Raw genomic sequence first — 22,221 nt, forward strand, 5'->3', positions numbered from 1 at the left:
TGTATTTTTAGTGGCGACAAGGTTTCACCATATTCGTCAGGCTGGTCTCGAACTCCTGACCTTGTGATCCGCCCACCTCGGCCTCCCAAAGTGCTGGGATTACACTGTGCCTGGCCTGTCTCCGTCTCTTCTGATCCTCTCTCTTCGTCCCCTGGGTGAAGTCATACCCACAGCATAGGTAGAACTGTTTCCCACCCACAGTATTCAGGAGGTGGGTGGGAGTTGGGGGGGTACAGAGGGGATCCCCCCTTGTCTTTCCTGGGATGGTGGCTACCCCCAGCACCCCAAACAGGAGGCACCATGTGTCTTGTGTGTCCCATCTCCCCTCTCTCTCAGGGTGGACTGGGGCACTGGCCGTGTTTCTCTTCTGAGGAGGCGCAGGTGCGTGTTAAGGGCCTGGGAGCTCTGGGGCTCAGGGCCGTCTGGGGCGTCTCTTGCCCAAGCTGGGTGAGGAGGACCCGGGTCACAGAACTTGGTAACATCACAGGACAATTGCTGCCACAGTGAGTCTAGACAGACCTGCTAAGGATATTACCAGGGAACAAAGAGGGTCTTTGTCGTGAGGTCAGGGGAATCGGTCAGACGAGGCTGCGCGGCGGGGTCCTGTCAGGTAGATGGGGTGTAGACAATGGGGCATCTGCCCGAGCCCCGTCCTTTCACGGTGTATGCTCTGGTGGTGCATGAGGCCGGGTGTGCTCCCAGCAAAGTGATGTGGGACTTGGGGTGCCCTGCGCCCCTTCTCCCGGCGGAGAACCATCCAGCCCTGTTGGAACAGAGCGCGTTCAGAGGCTAAGACTTCAGCCAGATTACCAGCCATGCACTTCCTTCTAGTGCCAGATACACTGTATGGCAAGCGGCTCCCCACTGTTACCCTATTTAAAATTGAGGGATAATTTACATCAGGCAATGTGAACAGACCTTAAGTTTCCCCATCACTTTGGTGAAAAACTTTCTTTTTGTTTTGAGATGGGGTCTTGCTCTGTTGCCCAGGCTGGAGTGCAGTGGCACAATCATAGCTCACTGCAGCCTCAACCTCCTGGACTCCAGCGATCCTCTTGCCTCAGCCTCCCAAGTAGCTGGGACTTAGGCAGGCACCACCATGCCTGGCTAATTTTTTCAATTTTATTTTTTGTAGAGATGGGATCTCACTATATTGCCCAGGCTGGTCTTGAACTCCCGGGCTTAAATGATCCTTCCACCTCGGCCTCCCAACGAAGCTGGGATTACAGGTGTGAGCCACCAAGCCCTGCCATCAAGTGGGTCTTGCCAAATGCACACGTGAACACCTCTCTTGTGATTGCATGCCTTGGGGTATGTGTATATATGTTGACAGTGGTTTTCTTTCTCTCTTTCTTTCTTTTTCTTTTCTTTTCTTTTCTTTCTTCAGAATCTCACTCTGTCATCCAGGCTGGAGTGCAGTGGCACAATCTCAGCTCACTGCAACCTCCGCCTCCCGGGTTCAGGTGGTTATCATGCCTCCACCTCCCAGGTAGCTGAGACTCGGCTAGTTTTTGTATTTTTAGTAGAGACACGGTTTCGCCATGTTGGCCAGGCTGGTCTTGAACTCCTGGCCTCAAGCAATCCTCCTGCCTCGGCCTCCCAAATCGCTGGGATTACAGGTGTGAGCCACCCACCCCTGACCCTGTTTTTCTGAATACAGCTTTCCCTGTTGACTTTTAAAGTAACACATCCCATGAGACTCAAGGCATCACCTTGTGCCCATTAGGGAGAAGACAGAAAAGAGGCAGATCTGTTGATATGGGACTATGGGTTGTTTTATTTTATTTTTTGATTTTGTAAAACATTGACATGGTTCAAAAGTCAAAATCGTGATGAGTTTTTTGCAGAGAAGTCTCCCTCCCGTCCCCATCCCCCGCTTCCATTCCTTCCTTGTCCAGAAGGTGGTGCAGTCTCGCCATAGGTCTTGCCTGGAAATCCCTCCAGGTTGGTCCAGACAGAGATTACTCACTCTTTTAGATAGTTTAATTTTTTTTTTAATTTTGATGAAATCCAGTTTATCAATTTTTTTCTTTTATTGTCTGTGCTTTTTGTGTCATTTGGGGTGTGGGGGCTTTTTGTTTTTGTTTTTGTTTTTTGAGATGGGGGTCTCACAATGTTGCCCAGGCTGACCTCGAACTCCTGGCCTCAAGTGATCCGCCCCAGTAGCTGGGATTACAGGCATGAGCCACTGTGCCTGGCTGCTGATTTGTGTTTTGTTTGTTGGTTTGTTTTGAGACAGAGCGAGACTCTGGCTGGAGTGCAGTGTTGTGATCTTGGCTCACTGCAACCTCCACCTCCCAAGTTCAAGCGATTCTCCTGCCTCAGCCTCCCGAGTAGCTGAGGCTACAGTCATGCACCACCACGCCTGGCTAATTTTTTGTGTTTTTAGTAGAGACGGGGTTTCACCATGTTGGCCAGGCTGGTCTCAAACTCCTGACCTCAAATGATCTATCTGCCTCGACGTTCCAAAGTGCTGGGACTACAGGCATGAGCCACTGCACCTGGCCTGCTGATTTGTTTTTAAGAGAGAAAAGAGCTCTGTGGGTTCTCCTCTTGAAGATTAGGGGAAGACGCATTTACAAACTGAAAAGTTGTCTCCTCTGAGACGTATTGAATATGAGGTGGGAAAACCAGGCTTCAGTGTGATGATCTCTCTCAATAGCAATTGTGTATTGACTGATCTGCAGTGCAGCAATGCCCTGTTTGGCATTTATTCCCCACCCATCAGCATGAGAAGTTTGCATGAGCATGTTCACTGCAGCATGGCTTTACAATAAGGAAATCAGAAGCCACTTAGATGTTCCAATGTAGGGGAATGTTTAAATCCATGGTGACTTGTTTCTGAGACAGAGTATTACGCAGCAGAGAAAAGGGGACGCTGAGATCTCCGTAGAGTAATGTAGATAGATCTCCTAGATAGACTGCTGAGTGGAGCAAACACAGTTGCAGGATAAAATCAATGGCTGGGCACAGTGGCTCATGCCTGTCATTCCAGCACTTTGGAAGGCTGAGGTAGGAAGATCACTTGAACCCTGGAGGTCAAGGCTGCAGCGAGCGCTGATGGTGCCACTGCACTCCAGCCTCAGTGACCGGAGCTGGACCCTGTCTCAGAATTTTTTTTTTTTTTTACTGACTATGAATGGAAAAGCAGCAGTAAATCTTTTTAAAAACTTTACTTTGGCCGGGCGCGGTGGCTCAAGCCTGTAATCCCAGCACTTTGGGAGGCCGAGATGGGCAGATCACGAGGACAGGAGATCGAGACCATCCTGGCTAACATGGTGAAACCCCGTGTCTACTAAAAAATACAAAAAACTAACTGGGTGAGGTGGCGGGAGCCTGTAGTCCCAGCTACAGGGGAGGCTGAGGCAGGAGAATGGCGTAAACCTGGGAGGCGGAGCTTGCAGTGAGCTGAGATCCAGCCACGGCACTCCAGCCCGAGCGGCAGAGCAAGACTCCGTCTCAAAAAAAAAAAAAAAAAAACTTTTGGCCGGGCGTGGTGGCTCACACCTGTAATCACAGCACTTTGGGAGGCCAAGGCGGGTGGATTATGAGGTCAGGAGATGGAGACCATCCTGGCCAACATCGTGAAACGCCGTCTCTACTAAAAATACAAAAATTAGCCAGGCATGGTGGTATGTGCCTGTAATCCCAGCTACTCGGGAGACTGGGACAGGGGAATCGCTTGAACCCAAGAGGCGGAGGTTGCAGTGAGCTTAGATTGTGCCACTGCACTCTAGCCTGGGCGACAGAACAAGACTCCGTCTAAAAAAAAAACTTTTATGTGCTGTTAGACTTTGTCTCAATACAATTTTTTTAAAAAGATAAAATCGAGCCAGGCACAGTGGCTCACGCCTATAATCCCAGTGCTTTGAGAGGCAGAGGTGGGCAGATCACCTGAGGTTAGAAGTTTGAGACCAGCCTGACCAACATGGAGAAACCCTGTCTCTACTAAAAATACAAAATTAGCCAGGTGTAGTGGCGCATGCCTGTAATCCCAGCTACTCAGGAGGCTGAGGCAGGAGAATCGCTTGAACCCAGGAGGTGGAGATTGCGGTGAGCCGATATCATGCCAGTGCACTCCAGCCTGGGCAACAAGAGCGAAACTCCATCTCAAAAAAAAAAAAAAAAAGATAAAATTGATGTAAAAACAAGCCAGGTGTGGTGGTACATGCCTGTAGTCTCAACTAAGGCTAAGATGGGAGGATCACCTGAGTCTAGGAGTTCAAGACCAGCCTGGGCAATGTAGTAAGACCCCATCTCTAAAAGCAAAAATACTATGGGATTTCTCAGGTGTGTGAATAAGAAATTAGAAACAGGTCTCCATGGGGCTGAGTGCAGTGGCTCCTGCCTGTAATCCCAGCACTGTGGGAGGCCAAGAAGGGGGCGGATCACTTGATCTTAGGAATTGGAAACCATCCTGGGCAACATGATGAAACCCCGTCTCTCCTAAAAATACAAAAATTAGTTGGGTGTTGTGGCGGGCACCTTGTAATCCCAGTACTCCGGAGGCTGAGGCGGAAGAATCTCTTGAGCCTGGGAAGCAGAGGTTGTAGTAAGACAAGATTGTACCACTAAATGACTTTTGATAATCCATCTCAGAAAGAAAGAAAGAGAGGGACTCACGCCTGTAATCCCAGCACTTTGGGAGGCCGAGGTGGGCGGATCATGAGGTCAGGAGATCGAGACCATCCTGGCTAACATGGTGAAACCCCGTATCTACTAAAAATACAAAAAATTAGCCAGGTGTGGTGGCGGGCACCTGTAGTCCCAGCTACTGGGGAGGCTGAGGCAGGAGAATGGCATGAACCCGGGAGGCGGAGTTTGCAGTGAGCCGTGATAGCACCACTGCAGTCCAGCCTGGGCGAAACAGCAAGACTCTGTCTCAAAAAAAAAAAAAAAAAAGAAAGGAGGAAGAAACAGATCTGCATGATGTATGCCATGCCCTGTCACCTCTGTGGTGTGAAGATGGGAATCAGTGCAGGTTTGTTAAGGGAATGGATGGTGGGACCTTTGAAAAATATAATTTTTTTTGTTTTTTTTTTTTTGATTTTTTTTTGTTTTTTTTTTTTGAGACAGAGTCTTGCTCTGTCGCCCAGGCTGGAGTGCAGTGGCATGATCTGGGCTCACACTGCAACCTCCACCTCCCAGATTCAAGCCATTCTCGTGCCTCAGCCTCCCGGGTAACCAGGAGTGCAGGCGCGCACCATCATGCCCAGATAATTTTTGTATTTTTGTATTTTTTTTTTTTTTGAGACGGAGTCTCGCTCTGCCGCCCAGGCTGGAGTGCAGTGGCCGAATCTCAGCTCACTGCAAGCTCCGCCTCCCGGGTTCCCACCATTCTCCTGCCTCAGCCTCCCGAGTAGCTGGGACTACAGGTGCCGCCACCACGTCCGGCTAGTTTTTTGTATTTTTAAAGTAGAGACGGGGTTTCACCGTGTTAGCCAGGATGGTCTCAATCTCCTGACCTCGTGATCCGCCCGTCTCGGCCTCCCAAAGTGCTGGGATTACAGGTTTGAGCCACCGCGCCCGGCTAATTTTTGTATTTTTAATGAAGACAGGGTTTTTCCATGTTGACCAGGGTGGTCTCGAACTCCTGACCTCAGGTGTTCCACCTGCCTCAGCCTCCCAAAGTGCTGAGATTACAGGCGTGAGCCACCATACTCAGCCACTTCTCAGTGTTCTTGAGCTTTCTTCTGGGATACTGCTGAGTTACTTGGAAACAGGTTGAATTTTTTTTTTTTTTTTTCCTTGAGACAGAGTTTTACTCTCGTTACCCAGGTTGGAGTGACGTGGTGCAATCTCGGCTCACTGCAATCTCTGCCTCCCGGGTTAAAGCCATACTCCTGCCTCAGCCTCCTGAGTAGCTGGGATTACAGGCACCTGCCACCACGCCCAGCTAATTTTTGTATTTTTTAGTACAGATGGGGTTTCACGACGTTGGCCAGGTTGATCTCAAACTACTGACCTCAGGTGATCCGCCCAAAGTGCTGGGATTAAAGGCGTGAGCCACCACGCCTGGCTTTTTCTTTTTTTTTTTTTTTTTGAGATGGAGTTTTGCTCTTGTTGCCCAGGCTGGAGTGCAGTTATGTGATCTCGGCTCGCTACAACCTCTGCCTCCCAGGTTCAAGCAATTCTGCCTCAGCCTCCCAAGTAGCTGGGATTACAGGCGTATGCTACCACACCGGCTAATTCTTGTATTTTTAGTAGAGATGGGATTACACCATGTTGGCCAGACTGGGCTCGAACTCCTGACCTCAAGGTGATCTGCCTACCTTGGCCTCCCAAAGTGCTGGGATTACAGGCCTGAGCCACCGCGCCCGGCCTGATACTCTGTTATTCCCATTTTACAGATGAGGAAACTGAGACTCTGAGAGTTAAGTGGATTGCCTAAGGTCACACAGGCAGGATTGATTCCAAGGAGCCTGGGATTTAACCCCAGGGGCCATAGAATCATGTCACCTTCCATAGAGATGCAGAGAGACTTCCAGGCAAGTGGGTGGGGAAGGAAATGAGGGGCTTTGAACTCAATCAACACTCACCACTTCCCATCCTGCAGAATAAGTCAGAAGAGCGGGCCTGTTTGTTTTACCCCCAGGGAGCGCATTATCCCCATAGCTGCCGTCAGGGGCCACGGGGCCACGACACTCCCACTCTCTTCTCTTCCAGGAGCTGGAAAAGCTAGGCCTTGGCGACAGTGTGGACCTGCACGTGTACGAGATTCCAGTTGAGTACAAAACGGTCCAGAGACTCATCCCTGCCCTGTGGGAGAAGCACAGTCCACAGGTGAGTGGTGCCGAGGGGCGGTGCTTCCTCATCAGGACTTACAGGTTGGCACCCTTCATGTGGAGGACTTAGGTGGCTTTGTTCCTGATCGGATCACGTGACCAATGCCACACGGTCTTGTCTTCAAAAGGGCTTTTCAGGCCCGGCACGGTGGCTCACGCCTGGAATCCCAGCACGTTGGGAGGCCGAGGCAGATGGATCACCTGAGCTCAGGAGTTCGCGACCAGCCTGGGCAACATGGCGAAACCCTATCTCTACTAAAAATACAAAAAATTAGCCAGGTATGGTGGCGGGCACTTGTAGTCCCAGCTACTCGGGAGGCTGAGGCAGGAGAATCGCTTGCAACCAGGAGGCGGAGGTTGCAGTGAGCCGAGATTGTGCCACGGCACTCCAGCCTGGGCAGCAGAGCGAGACTTAGTCTCAAAAAACCCAAAGGGCTATCCAGGCTAAGGGTAGTGGCTCATGTCTGCAATCCCAGCACTTTGGAAGACTGCGGCAGGAGGATTGCTTGAGTCCAGGAGTTTGAGACCAGCCTGGGCAGCGTAGTGAGACCCCATCTCTACAAAAAAATTTAAAAATTAGGCATGATGGTGCACGCTTATACTTCCAGCTATTCAGAAGGCTGAGGCAGGAGGATTGCTCGAGCCCAGGAGTTTAAGACTATAGTGAGCCAAGATTTTTGTGCCACTGCACTCCTGCCTGGGCAACAGAGCAAGATCCTGTCTCTTACAAAAACAAACAAACAAGACTGGGCATGGTAGCTCACGCCTGTAATCCCAGCACTTTGGGATGCCAAAGTGGACGGATCACCGGAGGTCAGGAGTTCGAGACCAGCCTGGCCAACATGGTGAAACCCCGTCTCTACTAAAAATACAAAATTAGCCGGGTGTGGTGGCACACATCTGTAATCCCAGCTACTTGGTAGGCTGAGACCGGAGAATCACTTAAACCCAGGAGGGAGAGGTTGCAGTGAGCTGAGATCGCACCATTGCACTCCAGCCTGGGCGACAGAGCAAGACTCCATTTCAACAAACAAAGAAACAAATAAAAACACTGTGCTGGCATTTTAACAGCTGCATAGTAGCTCATTATTTATTGAACTAACTCCCTCTGGATGGCTAGTTAGCTTGTTTCCAGTATTTGATTTCGATAACAGGAAGAGCTGCAATGAACAGCCTTGCATGTTTCAAATTCTTGCCTGTCTTACGTGGCATACCTTTTTGCAAGAGTGACTGCAGGGTCTATTCCAGCAGCAGGCGGTCAGAAATAACACAACCCCAGGCAGAGCCCAGTAAGGATGCTGCCTTTTCCTTGGCCTCAGGGGGACCTCCTCCGAGTCCCATGGGCAGGCCATGTTAAGTCCTGCCCCTGTCTATATGCAGCTGGTGGTGCATGTGGGGGTGTCAGGCATGGCGACCACAGTCACACTGGAGAAATGTGGACACAACAAGGGCTACAAGGGGCTGGACAACTGCCGCTTCTGCCCCGGCTCCCAGTGCTGCGTGGAGGATGGGCCTGAAAGCATTGACTCCATCATCGACATGGACGCTGTGTGCAAGCGAGTCACCACGTTGGGCCTGGATGTGTCGGTGACCATCTCACAGGATGCTGGCAGGTAGGGCCCTGTGGGGTGGGGGTGAGTGGGGATTTCCCTCCTCCACTCGCTGAGTCTGATGTGGAACAAGTCAAGCGTGTTGACCTTGGCCTCTTTGGACCAAGCACTCAGTGTATACAAGGCACAGAGCCAAGTATTTGTATGTAGCAGGTGCTGTCGATTCTGCTCCTGGGACTCATGGATCTGCCCACTTCTCCCCACCATCACGGTCCCCACCGCGGCCCCCAGCATCTTCCACCTGGACAGTGCCCCAGGCTCCACCTCAGTCTTCCTCCCTGCTGCCTCCACCGCAACCCAATCAGTCAGTTTCTATGTTAATTTCCTGGAGCTGCTGTAACAAATACCCACAAACCGGGTGGTTTCACATAACAGAAGCGTGTTGTGTAACAGCCTTGGAAGTCAGAAGTCCAAGGTCAAAGTGGTAGCAGGACTGGTTCCTTCTGGAGGTGCTGAGGGTGAATCTGTCCCAGGCATCTCTCCTGCAGCTGGTGGCTGCCTACCATCCTTGGATTGTAGACACATCACTCCAGTCCCCGCCCCCATCCTCACATCACCTTCTTCACTTTGTGTATGGCCATATGGTCTTCTTATTAGGACACCAGTCATATTTAGGACTTATCCTAATCCAGTATAACCTCATCTTTTTTTTTTTTTTTTTTTTAATTTTTTTGAGATGGAGTTTTGCTCTTGTTGCCCAGGCTGGAGTGCAATAGCGTGATCTCAGCTCACTGCAACCTCCACCTCTTGGGTTCAAGCAGTTCTCCTGCGCCAGGCTCCCAAGTAGCTTGTACCACTACACGTGACTAATTTTGTATTTGTAATTATAGGCATGCACCACTACGCATGACTAATTCTGTATTTTTATTAGGGACAGAATTTCTCTATGTTGGTCAGGCTGGTCTCGAACTCCCGACCTCCAGTGATCCGCCCACCTCCGCCTCCCAAAGTGTTGGGATTACAGGCGTGAGCCACTGTGCCCAGCTGACCTCATCTTAATGTAACTAATTACGTCTGCAAAGATCCTCTTTCCAAATAAGATGACATTCTTTTTTTTTTTTTGAGACGGAGTTTTACTCTTGTTGTCCAGGCTGGAATGCAGTGGCGCAATCTCGGCTCACTGCAACCTCCGCCTTCTGGATTCAAACAACTCTCCTGCTCCAGGCTACCAAGTAGCTAGGATTACAGGCATGCGTCATCACGCCCAGCTAATTTTTTGTATTTTTAGTAGAGATGGGGTTTCACCATGTTGGTCAGGCTGGTCTCGAGCTCCCGACTTCAGGTGATCCATCCTCCTCAGCCTCCTAAAGTGCTGGGATTACAGGCATGAGCCACCAAACCTAGCCCAAATAACGTCACAATCTGAGGTCCCAGGTGAATATGAATGTTGAGGAGATGATCCAACCTATTGCAAAAGTTCTTTTATAAATTTAAATCAGGGCCAGGTGCAGTGGTTCACACCTATAATCCTAGCACTTTGGGAGGCTAAGGCAGGAGGATCACTTGAGCCCAGGAGTTCAAGATCAACCTGGGCAACATAAGAAGACCCCATCTTAACAAATAAAAAAAATGGCAGACTGAGGCGGGAGGATTGCTGGAGCCTGGAGTTCGAGGCTGCAGTGAGCTGTGATAGCGCCACTGCACTCCAGCCTGGGTGACAGAACAAGACACTGTTGGCTCTAAATAAATAAATGCATGTGTCCCTTTCCTAGACCTTCCCTATGGCTCCCATTGCACATAGAATAAAATCTAACCCTGGTGCTTGGCCCGCCTCTCCACCCTGCTCTGCCTCTAATCACCCCATGTCCATTGCAGTCCAGACACATAAACCGGCTTCCTCCTGCTCCTCAAACACACCAAGCTCACTCCAGCCTCAGGGCCTTTGCATGCCCTATGGCCTCTGCCCAAAACACCTTCCTCTGGGAACTCCTCTTTCCAGTCTTTTTTTTGTTTTTGTTTTTCGAGATGGAGTCTCGCTCTGTTGCACAGGCTGGAGTGCAATGGCGCGATCTTGGCTCACTGCAACCTCCGCCTCTGATGTTCAAGTGATTCTCCTGCCCCAGCCTCCCAAGTAGCTGGGATTACAGGCGTGCGCCATCATATCCGGCTAACTTTTGTATTTTTAGTAGAGGCGGGGTTTCGCCATTTTGGCCACACTAGGGTGGTCTCGAACTCCCGACCTCAAGTGATCCACCTGCCTCAGCCTCCCAAAGTGCTGGGATTACAGGCCTGAGCCACTGCTCCTGGCCCTCTTTCCAGTCTTAACTCCAACACGAGTCACCTCCTTGTGACTTGTAGGCCTCTCCAACTCCCCAGACCAAGTTATACCCTCCCAGCACTGGCTTCCTCACTTCTCCCTAATCTGTGTGCTTGTCCAACTCGAAGGCGGCTGTTGGTCAGTGCAGTTGATTGGCTGAAGGAAGGAGTGCCTGGATTTACCGTCAGGATTTTTGTTTTTGGAGACAGGGTCTCACTCTGTTGCCTAGGCTGCAGTCCAGTGGTATAATCAGGGCTCACTGCAGCCTCGACCTCCTGAGATTAAGTGATCCCCCCTGCCTCAGCCTCCCAAGTGGCGGGGACTACAGATGCACAGCACCACATCCAGCTAATTTTTCTATTTTTTTTTTTTTTTTTTTTTGAGACGGAGTCTCGCTCTGCCGCCCAGGCTGGAGTGCAGTGGCCGGATCTCAGCTCACTGCAAGCTCCGCCTCCCGGGTTCACGCCATTCTCCTGCCTCAGCCTCCCGAGTAGTTGGGACTGCAGGCGCCCGCCACCGCGCCCGGCTAGTTTTTTGTATTTTTTAGTAGAGACGGGGTTTCACCGTGTTAGCCAGGATGGTCTCGATCTCCTGACCTCGTGATCCGCCCGTCTCGGCCTCCCAAAGTGCTGGGATTACAGGCTTGAGCCACCGCGCCCGGCCTAATTTTTCTATTTTTTGTAGAGACAGAATCTTGCCACATTGCCCAGACAGCTCTTGAATAACTGGGCTCAAGTAATCCTCCTGCCTCGGCCTCCCAAAGTGCTGGGATTATAGGCAAAAGCCACCACACACCACTGAGTTCTTTTTAAAGCTAACTTTTTTTTCTCTTTTTCAATTGAAAACTAATTGTTATTTGTTTGTTTGTTTGTTTTGACAGGATCTTGTTCTGTAGCCCAGGCTAGAGTGCAGTGGCAAAATCACAGATCACTGCAGCCTTGACTTTTTGGGCTTAGGTGATCCTCCCACCTCAGCCTCCCAGGTAGCACAACCAAACCAAACCCAGCTAATTGTTTGTTTTTTTTTTTTTTTTGAGACAGAGTCTTGCTTTGTCACCCAGGCTGGAGCCAGGCTGCAGTATCGTGGCACAATCTTGGCTTGCTGCAACCTCCGCCTCCTGGGTTCAAGCGATTCTCCTGCCTCAGCCTCCTGAGTGGCTGGGATTATAGGCGCCTGCCACCACACCCAGCTAATTTTTGTATTTTTAGTAGAGATAGGATTTTATCATGTTGGCCAGGCTGGTCTCAAACTCCTGACCTCAGGTGATTCGCCTGCCTCGGCCTCCCAAAGTGCTAGGATTACAGGCATGAGCCATCGCGCCTGGCCTAATTTTATTTTATTTTATTTTATTTTATTTATTGGTTTTTTTTGAGACTGCATCTAGCTTTGTCGCCCAGGTTGGAGTGCAGTGGCTCGATCTTGTTTCACTGCAGTCTCCACCTCCTGGGTTCAAGTGATTCTCCTGCCTCAGCCTCCCGGGTAGCTGGGATTACAGGCACCCACCACAACACCAAACTAATTTTTGTATTTTTAGTAGTGATGGTGTTTCACCATGTTGCCCAGGCTGGGGTTGAACTCCTGAGCTCAAGCAATACGCCCACGTTGACCTCCCAAGGTGCTAGAATTACAGGTTGAGCCTCCGTGCCCAGCCCAATTTTTTTTTTTTTAAGATAGAGTTTTGCTCTTATTGCCCAGGCTGGAGTGCAATGGCACAATCTTAGCTCACTGCAACCTCTGCCTCCCAGGTTCAAGTGATTCTCCTGCTTCAGCCTCCCAAGTAGCTGGGACTGCAGGTGCCTGCCACCATGCCCAGAAAATTTTTGTATTTTTAGTTGAGACGTTTCACCATGTTGGCCAGGCTGGTCTTGAACTCCTGACCTCAGGTGATCCACCTGCCTTAGTCTCCCAAAGTGCTGGGATTATAGGCGTAAGCCACCGCGCCTGGCTGCCCAGCCCAATTTTTTTGTATTTTTGATAGAGACAGGGTGTTGCAATGTTGCCCAGGCTGGTCTCGAACTCCTGGACTCAAGGGATCCTCCCACCTCAGCCTCCCAAAGTGCTGGGACGACAGGTGTGAGCCACCATACCCAGCTTCCATCAGTCTCTTTATAAAATTAATTTTTAATTACAGGTAACTCTAGAATGTATCCTCATATGTCTAATTGGGAAAAATTCTCATTCCCTCTCTTTTTCCATAGTGGTCCCTCTGATAAGTCAGACACTGAAACCATGAAGCTCCTACTGACTGACATGTTTCTGTACATATATACATCACTTGGCCTGCTGCTTTACGATTTTGTCTTGTTTTGCTTTGCTTTTATGTGGATGGAGTCACACGGCGAAAGTCACACTTTACTGACAATTATCTTCCTCAGCTTTCATTTGTGAACATTCAACATGCATCTGGTTGGCTGGGCGCGGTCGCTCAGTCCTGTAATCCCAGCACTTTGGGAGGCCGAGGCGGGCAGATCACAAGGTCAGGAGATGCAGACCATCCTGGCTAACACGGTGAAACCCCGTCTCTACTAAAAAAAAAAAAATACAAAAAATTAGCTGGGCATGGTGGCGGGCACCTGTAGTCCCAGCTACTGGGGAGGCTAAGGCAGGAAAATGGCGTGAACCCGGGAGGCGGAGCTTGCAGTGAGCCGAGATTGCACCACTGCACTCCAGCCTGGGTGACAGAGCAAAACTCCGTATCAAAAAAAAAAAAAAAATGCATCTGGCGAGTTCTCCATTTTTTTCTGGCTGTACCGCATTCCTTGTAAATGGTTTCATAGGATTCCATGGTGTGGATAAACCAGAGTTTACTAAGCCACTCCCTGTGGTGGTGACCCATGCCTGTAATCCCAGCACTTTGGGAGGCCAAGGCAGGTGAATCACTCAAGGTCAGGAGTTCCAGACCAGCCTGGCCAACATGGTGAAACCCCGACTCTACTATAAATATAAAAATTAGCCGGACGTGCTGGCAGGCGCTAATCCCAGCTACTTGGGAGGCTGAGGCAGGAGAATTGCTTGAACCCGGGAGGCGGATGTTGAAGTGAGCCAAGATCACAACACTCCACTCCAACCTGGGTGACAGAATATGACTCCGTCTCAAAAAAATAAATAAAAATAAAAACTGGAAATAGGGCCAGCCATAGTGGCTCACACCTGTAATCCCAGCACTTTGGGAGGCTGAGGCAGGCGGATCACTGGAGGTCAGGAGTTTCAGCCCAGCCTGGCCAGCATGGTGAAACCCTGTCTCTACTAAAAATACAAAAATTAGCCAGATGTGATGTGGTCCACGCCTGTAATCCCAGCTACTCGGGAGGCTGAAGCAGGAGAATCGCTTGAGCTGAGGAGGCAGAAGTTGCATTGAGCTGAGATTGTGCCACTGCACTGCAGCCTGGGCAGCAGAGCCAGACTCTGTCTCAAAAAAACAAAACAGAAAATATAGCCGGTGCTGATGGTGCACACCTGTACTGGCAGCTACTCAGGAGGCTGAGGTAGGAGGATCGCTGGAGGCCAGGAGTTTGAGGCTACAGGGAGCTGTGATTGCACCACTGCACTCCAGACTGGGTGACAGAGTGAGACCCTGTCTCAATAAACAAACAAAAAATGGAAATACCAGGTTGTAAAGCCTGGGTGACTATAATTTTACTAGCCTGCCAAATTGCCTTCCACACGGGGATAACCAGTGTTCATTCCCACCAGCAACAGCTCACTCTGCCCATTTCCCCACATGTGCCACAGCACTGGGAGTTATCAAGTTTTTTGGTTTTGTTTTTTGTTTTTTTAAAAGAGACAGGATCTCACTCTCTTGCCCAGGCTGAGTGCAGTGGTGCAATCAGGGCTCGCTGCAGCCTCGACCTCCTGGGCTCAACCAGTCCTCCCGCCTCCACCTCCTGAGTAGCTGGGACTACAGGCACGCACCACCAACCCTGGTGATTTTTTTCATCTTTGCCAACCTGGGGAGGGAGGAGAGTGTTATTCCATCTTGTGGGTGGCTGGTGAGGCTGGGGTCTTCCCTCGAGTTTGGATGAGTGCTGTCACCTTGGTCTGCGGATTGCCCCTCTGACCCCGTTTTGGTCTCTCTCTTACCCGCCACGCCCTGCGGCTTAGATATCTCTGCGACTTTACGTACTACACCTCTCTGTACCAGAGTCACGGTCGATCAGCCTTCGTCCACGTGCCCCCTCTGGGGAAGCCATACAACGCAGACCAGCTGGGCAGGGCACTGAGAGCCATCATTGAGGAGATGCTGGACCTCCTGGAGCAGTCAGAGGGCAAAATCAACTATTGCCACAAACACTGAGGAACGCTCAGGTCTCCTAAGACCTCATCCTGCTGGGGACCCCACAAGGGGACATCCACCCTCTGGGGTGTGGCCAGGAAAAGACAAGCTCTTCAACTTGGGGATCCGATCTGGAAGAGAGATTCTGATCTGCCCATCTCCTCTTCCTCCTTCTCTACAAAAGCTCCGGTTGATTTGAGGGAAGTGGCTGAAAATTTTCTTTGCTCCCGTTTTCCTCCCTGCATCTGGGGACACAGCTGCCGTGACCAGGGAGGCCAGCCTGAGGGGTCCAGATGCCCAGGGAGAATCTTGGTCTGGTGGGTCCATGAGCTGCGATACCACAGCTGGAGCCACGTGTTCACCTGCTTTCCTGTCTGTTGGTGAAGGAATTTCAGAATTCACTTTATATCCAAGACTGGCTTTTACCAAATTTAAAAGCCTCTCACTGAGTCCTCGACCTTGACCTGTGCTCAACAGCCTGGCCCTTTCTGGGGCTACCCTGGGATATGGCATATTTTTTTCTTTCTTTCTTCTCTCTCTCTCTCTTTTTTTTTTTTTTTTAAAACCAATAGTGCTAGTTTGTGCACAGAGTAATTTATATTCCCTTTGGTTAAAATGCAGGCTTTTTAGCCAACAACAAAAGTGTCTTTTTTCCCCCCATGCCGGGGTGAGGCCACTTTTGCCTCCTGCCCTGAAAATTGGACTTAAGATGCCATGTCTTGGCTGGGCGCAGTGGCTCATGGCTGTAATCCCAGCACTTTGGGAGGCCAGGGTGGGTGGATCACTTGAGATCAGGAGTTCGAGACCAGCCTAGCCAACATGGTGAAACCCTGCCTCTACTAAAAATATAAACATTAGCTGGGCGTGGTGGTGCATGCCTGTAGTCCTAGCTACTTGGGAGGCTGAGGCTGGAGAATCGCTTGAACCCGGGAGGCAGAGGTTGCAGTGAGCTGCGATTGCACGGCTGCACTCCAGCCTGGGTGACAGAGCGAGATTCTGTCTCAAAAAAACAACTGGACTTAAGATGGCATGTCTTGGTTTTAGGGCCAAAAATGAGGCCCCCTTGCTTAAGGCATGGGGTCGGTGGCCAGGCGACGGGGTGGGACTGCTGCCCCAGATGTGGCCATGGGGGTCGTGGTCCTTTCAACACCGAGCTATGAGCTGTCGCCATGGAGACCAGGGCCATCTGTGGGAAGGCGGATTTTGTCTGCTTTTGACTTTTCTTTTTTAATATGTAAACTCCACAGCAGCGGAAACCCGCCCCCCCACTACTTCTGGCCTGGAGCTTCAAGGTTTTGGTGCCGGAACGAGTTTGTTGTTCCCTTAGCAGGGTGGTGGGGGGGTCTCAAAACGGAGGCCTGGGGGCTGGAGTTGGCAGAGCCTTGCATGTCCCGGCATGTCTGAGCAGGAGGAATTCCGGGCGGCCAAGGGGTTTTATGTAGATTGGTTTTGGATACTCGCCCAGGAGTCAGGAGTCAAATTTTATCTCACTTCCTGGTAACCTTGAACTCTAGACAGGGATGAAATGATGTAACGTTCCTCAGATGATGTAAGTTCAGCCAGATCTTGATACCCATCAGGGAGAGAGGACGACCCCTACAGTGAAACCAATTGAGTGAAATGCACGTTCTGGAAATCAGTTTCTATTTTGGCCTGGGGGAATGTGGCTATACTGTTTCCCTGCGTGTGACACAGTTGGAATCTGATCTTGTTGGTTTCCCAACATCTAGGGGGGTGTGTGTGTGTGTGTGAGAGACAGACAGACAGACAGAGAGAGACAGGGTCTTGTTCTGTTGACCAGGCTGGAGTACAGTAGTGTGATCATGGATCACTGCAGCCTCCTGGGCTCAAGTGATCCTCCCATCTCAGCCTCCTGAGTAGCTGGAACTACAGGCATGTACCACCACACCTGGCTAATTTTTAAATTTTTTGTACAGACAGAGTTTTGCCATGTTGCCCAGGCTGGTCTCGAACTCCTGGACTCCAAGCGATCCTCCCTTCTCGGTCTCCCAAAGTGCTGGGATAACAGGCACTTATTATCCACTTATGAGCCACTGATCCCAGCCCAGTTCTTTTTTAAAACAACTGAGAGTTTTGTTTTCTTCAGCGTTCACCTTCCTTGTCTCCAGTTCCAATGCTGGCAGTGGTTCCTACCTCTGTTGGGTTTCTAGATCATTTGGGAACTGGGATGATGGGTTTCTGTGAAACACGTTTTCCAAGCCTTGGGCTTTCTCTGGAGGGGAAGGTGGATGCTGGTAGGTGACTTGCAGTAGGTGCCTGGCAGTGGGTGTGGACTGTGACTGGCAGGTGGAAATGAGTAGGGACACTATTGTTCCCTCCACTCCAGCCTTCTTTTTGCTCGAAATGCCCCCTCCACACCCCTGGTAGCTCTCTGTGTCCTGAGAAATCGAGTGTGGGAGGCAGCACTGCATCTGTCCCCCCAGCTTCTGTGAAGGGAAACTGTGGCCTCTTTTGAATGTGGGGAACAACTGAAGACTCAGGGATCACCCAGAGGTCTTGTGGAAAACAACTTCAGACTTCATCTTGCTCTGTTCCTCAAAGGTCTCGTCTGTGGGCCACTGAGGAGAAAACAGATCTAGCTAAGACGGGCAACATGGGGAAGAGGGTGTGCCAGGCCTGAACTGAGCTAAGCACCTGCCCCAGGCTCCATCTTTCTTTTTTTTTTTTTTTTTTTTTTTTTAAGACGGAGTCTCGCTCTGTAGCCCAGGCTGGAGTGCAGTGGCCGGATCTCAGCTCACTGCAAGCTCCGCCTCCCGGGTTCACGCCATTCTCCTGCCTCAGCCTCCCGAGTAGCTGGGACTACAGGCGCCCGCCACCTCGCCCGGCTAGTTTTTTTTTGTATTTTTTTTTAGTAGAGACGGGGTTTCACCATGTTAGCCAGGATGGTCTCGATCTCCTGACCTCGTGATCCGCCCGTCTCGGCCTCCCAAAGTGCTGGGATTACAGGCTTGAGCCACCGCGCCCGGCCTCCATCTTTCTTTTGTCTTCATTTCACCTCTGTGTTTAAAGCACCATGTGACATAGCTCCTTAGAGATATAACCTATTGTCTGCTCATTGTCAAGTGTGTGTGTGTCATCTTTGTGTTCTTTTTTTTTTTTTTTTGAGACAGAGTCTTGCTCTGTCACCCAGGCTGGAGTGCAGTGGCCAGATCTCGGCTCACTGCAAGCTCTGCCTCCCGGGTTCACACCATTCTCTTGCCTCAGCCTCCCAAGTAGCTGGGACTACAGGCGCCCACCACCTCGCCCGGCTAGTTTTTTGTATTTTTTTTTAGTAGAGACGGGGTTTCACCGTGTTCGCCAGGATGGTCTCCATCTCCTGACCTCGTGATCCACCCGTCTCGGCCTCCCAAAGTGCTGGGATTACAGGCTTGAGCCACCGCGCCCGGCCCAATCTTTGTGTTCTTGCAGGGACATTTGTGTTCACATTTCCTCACCGAGTCAAGCCAGTATCCCATCCTTCCTCATAATGCACAACATTTGGCTCATTTACATTTTCTCATTGTTATTTTTCGTTCTTATTTTTTGAGACGGACTCTCACACTGTCCCCCGGGCTAGAGCGCAATGGTGTGATCTCAGCTCACTGCAACCTCCACCTCCTGGGTTTACAAAAGTCTCCTGCCTCAGCCTCCCAAGTAGCTGGGATTACAGGTACACACCACCATGCTTGGCTAATTTTTGTATTTTTAGTAGAGATGCAGCCTCGCCATGTTGGCCAGGCTGGTCTTGAAATCCTGACCTCAGGTGATCCGCCTGCCTTCGCCTCCCAAAGTGCTGGGATTACAGGTGTGAGCTATCGCGCCTGGCCGAGTTTTTTACAAATATTTTTCTTTTGGTGGAACTCATCTATGCATTGTATGGTGTGTTTTTCCACCTTTGTTGGGTCTCAGCTTAGAATAGCCTCACGTGGGCTAGGTTTGGTGACTCACACCTGTAATCCTAGCACTTTGGGAGGTTGAGGCAGGAGAATCTCTTGAGCCCAGGAGTTCAAGACCAGCCTGGGCAACATAGCAAGAGCCCCCACATCTACCAAAACATACAAAAATTAGCCAGATGTGGTGGTGCATGCCTGTGGTCCTGGATACTCAGGAGGCTGAGGCAGGAGGATCACCTGTGCCTGGGAGGTTGAAGCCCCAGTGAGCCATGATCACACCACTATAGTCCAGCCTGGGCAACAGAGCAAGACCCTGTCTCAAAAAAAAAAAAAAAAAAATCCTCATGCAAGAAGGTAAGGACCAAGTCCCATTCCCTCTCGCCTCATTTTCAGAACCTGGAGTAGGGGCTACATGTGGCATAGGAAGGGTCTGCAAAGTGGGTGGGACTTGGCAGGTGTTGGGAAGAGGAATAGGAGTGGCAAGTGTCAATGGTGGAAAGACAGGCTGAGGGGTGTGGTGGGAAGGCTGGGGGAGAAAGGTGAGAAGTGATTGGGGGGCTTCCCTGATGAGTCCTCATGGAGGGTGCTGAGGCAGGGAACAGGGGTACAGGGACAGCGATCGGGGCACCTGGTGCCCTGACCAGCTTGATGATGGCATCTCTTTTAAGATGCCCCAAGTCTGTGTACTTTATTCCTTTATTCGGCCCCTAGCACCCCCTCCCCACCACAAAGGTCAGTGGTATGTGTGTGGGGATGTAGCTCAAAAAAGAAATAAGATGGAGTGGAAAGGAAAGAAAGGAAGAAGCAGGAATTCAAGGTGAGTGGGCTGAGCTTGGGGCCACCTAGCCCACCTGCTGCAATCAAGGGCTGGAACAAGCCTGAGGCTACTTGGAGAGGCAGGGCTGGGCAGGGACAGGGGGTGGGGGCCGAGTTCACAGCTTCTCCATCAGAGCCAGATGTGTGGAGGAAATGTCCCAGATGGCAGTAGTTTCTGGGCAAGGAGGGGAATCCTGTAGATGGTTCATGTCTATGATCCCAGTGCTTTGGGAGGCTGAGGTGGGAGGATTGCTTGAGCCCAGGAGTTCAAGACCAGTCCTGGGCAGCATGGCAAGACCCCATCTCTACATAAATTTAAAAAAAAAAAAAAAAATTAGCCAGGTGTGGTAACAAGCACCTGTAGTCCCAGCTACTTGGGAGGCTGAGTTGGGAGGCTTATCTGAGCCTGGGAGGTGGAGGCTGCAGTAAGCCGTGATTACACCACTGTACACCAGCCTGGGCAACAGAGAAAGACCCTGTCTCAAAATTGAGGGAAAAAAGGGGGCCAGGCACGGTGGCTTACGCCTATTATCCCAGTACGTTGGGAGGCCAAGGCAGGCTGATTGCTTGAGGCCAGGAGTTTGGGACCAGCCTGGCCAACATAGCAAAACCCCGTCTGTACTGAAAATACAAAAATTAGTCAGGTGCGCACCTGTAATCCCAGCTACTCGGGAGGCTGAGGCAGGAGAATTGCTTGAACCCGGGAGGTGGAGGTTGCAGCGGGCCGAGATCGCGCCACTGCATTCCAGACTGGGCAACATAGCAAGACTCCGTCTCCAAAACAAAACAAAACAAAACAAAAAACAAAATGGAATTTCCTGCTCCGCTCTTCTGCTCATTGCTGGCATAGAAACATCTAGAACAGAAAGTATCCACTCTGGGGCAGATGGAAGAGCTGGAGAAGTAGATTCAAGATGCCTTTTAGTCTTGGAAGTTTCTTCCAGGGAGCGAGACCCGCTGGTATGTTTACATCTGCACTCCCGTGCCCTGGGGAAGTGACCGGGTGGAGGGGATGGCTCGTGGAAATCTGCCCCGCACAGCCGGCCCCCTTTGGGCTGCCACTGTCTAGACTGTTGGCCTTTGACCTCTCCGCCTCTTGTGGCGTCTGAACCCTTTTGGAGAGAGCCGGACAAAGCCCCATTCTCCATGGCCTCGGCCTCTGTCCTGAGGCCTCTGGGAGCCGTGTGATCCTGCGGCCAGTGTGGGATGCTGATGATGGTTGAGGAAGCAGGTCTCTGCCAGGTTGCCCCATGCGGCCACCCGTCCTCAGCATCCTAATTTAAGGGGGCGGGAGAGGCCTTTGTTTCTATAATCCAAATTAAATTTCCCTTCCCTGGGCACAAGTGCCTCATAAGGGCCCAGGGCTGCTGGCTGGGAGGGAAAGTGTCCCCAGTTTTGCAGTGAGGAGGCAGGCTGAGGGCTGGGGTTCTACTTAGACCCTTGGCAGAATGGCTGGAGGGGCAGGTGCTGCCCAGCTGGAAAGCTAATTCCTGGGTGGATGCTGAATATACCTGCTGAGAATCTGTCCCCTGGTTTCCAGGACAGTTGTCACAAGCTGAGTGGTGGGGAACTCCCAGGCCTTGAGGGATCCAGTCCCACCCCAAACTGCTCCGCCTCCCCCAAATTCCCTTTCTCCTCCTCCTCTTTCTCCCCGCCATGGCTCCCCGAAGTTACCCACAGAAGTGCCTGCCTCTCCAGCGCTCACAGAACACACAAAAAAGGGACAGGAGTTGGTCACTGGGTAGTGGCCGTGGCTCCTGACGATCCAGACCAGCGTCTGGCCCAAGCCATTCACAGAGGTGGAGTCTGGGGCCTGAGGGCTTTTGTGTCCTGACACTTTGTCTCAAGGAGATCCCACATAGGGATTTGAGTTAGGCTTTCTGCTTGCCAAGGCCTGTGGCATCTGAGCCTGGCTGAGGGCCAGGCAAGCTTCCCCTGAGCCTTTGGAAGCCGAGTTCACACTCTGCCTGCCTAGAGGAGCGCCAGCTTGTTTCTGGGGGCTCCTCTAACATCTCAGGTTTTTATCTTGTCTTAAATTTCTCTCTAGGAGAAAACCCTTCCCTTCCAAAGGTGACTGTGTTTTCTGTCCCCAAAGGAGGGCCCGGTCCCTCCAGGCTCAGCGTGGCTTCTCCCTGATCCCCCTAGAACTTTTGCCAGTGCCTTTTCTGAAACTCCTGTGTCCCGGACCTCCCAGGCGGAGAAGGATATGCCGGACTCTGCCTGGGGCTGAGCTCTAGGAGACCCCAAATTTGACACCAGAGAAAGCAAATAAAACAGTTGAAATACACTTACATTTCCTGTGTGTCCTTGTGTGAGGCCGGAGTTCACCTGGGTGCCCGGAAGTAGAGGGACCCTGTGTCACTGGGTTTCCATTCTCAGTGGTGCTGGGCCCAGGGCAGCTGGTGACCATGTGCTGAGTGAGTGATGAGGGGGGGATTCTGCCCTGAGTGGTCTCTTTCCTCAAAATCAGGGGTCTGGCTGGGTGCGGTGGCTCACACCTGGAATCCCAGCACTTTGGGAGGCCAAGGTGGGTGGATCACCTGAGGTCAGGAGTTCCAGACCAGCCTGGTCAACATGGCAAAACCCT

The 22,221-nt window shown here is 51.1% G+C and overlaps 1 protein-coding gene across 13 annotated transcripts in view; it reads left to right on the plus strand.

Annotated features, from left to right (window-relative positions):
- Positions 1-21,921, plus strand: part of PGPEP1 (pyroglutamyl-peptidase I) — a 29,398-nt gene extending 7,477 nt beyond the window's left edge. For 3 of the 13 annotated variants that reach the window (XM_005588436.5, XM_005588437.5, XM_015440805.4), the window contains exons 3-5: positions 6,667-6,783; positions 8,166-8,398; positions 14,754-15,782. In XM_005588436.5, the coding sequence (XP_005588493.1) occupies positions 6,667-6,783; positions 8,166-8,398; positions 14,754-14,946 (543 nt within the window). In that variant the 3' untranslated portion in view covers positions 14,947-15,782. Of the gene's footprint in view, positions 1-6,666; positions 6,784-8,165; positions 8,399-8,545; positions 9,226-14,433; positions 14,576-14,753; positions 15,783-21,681 lie in introns of those variants that run through there. The other 10 variants (XM_015440808.4, XM_074026406.1, XM_074026409.1 and 7 more) reach the window with 8 other exon arrangements.
- The last annotated feature ends 300 nt before the right edge of the window (positions 21,922-22,221 follow it).

This window comes from Macaca fascicularis, chromosome 19, assembly GCF_037993035.2.
Source record: "Macaca fascicularis isolate 582-1 chromosome 19, T2T-MFA8v1.1".
Taxonomy (NCBI): Eukaryota; Metazoa; Chordata; class Mammalia; order Primates; family Cercopithecidae; genus Macaca; species Macaca fascicularis.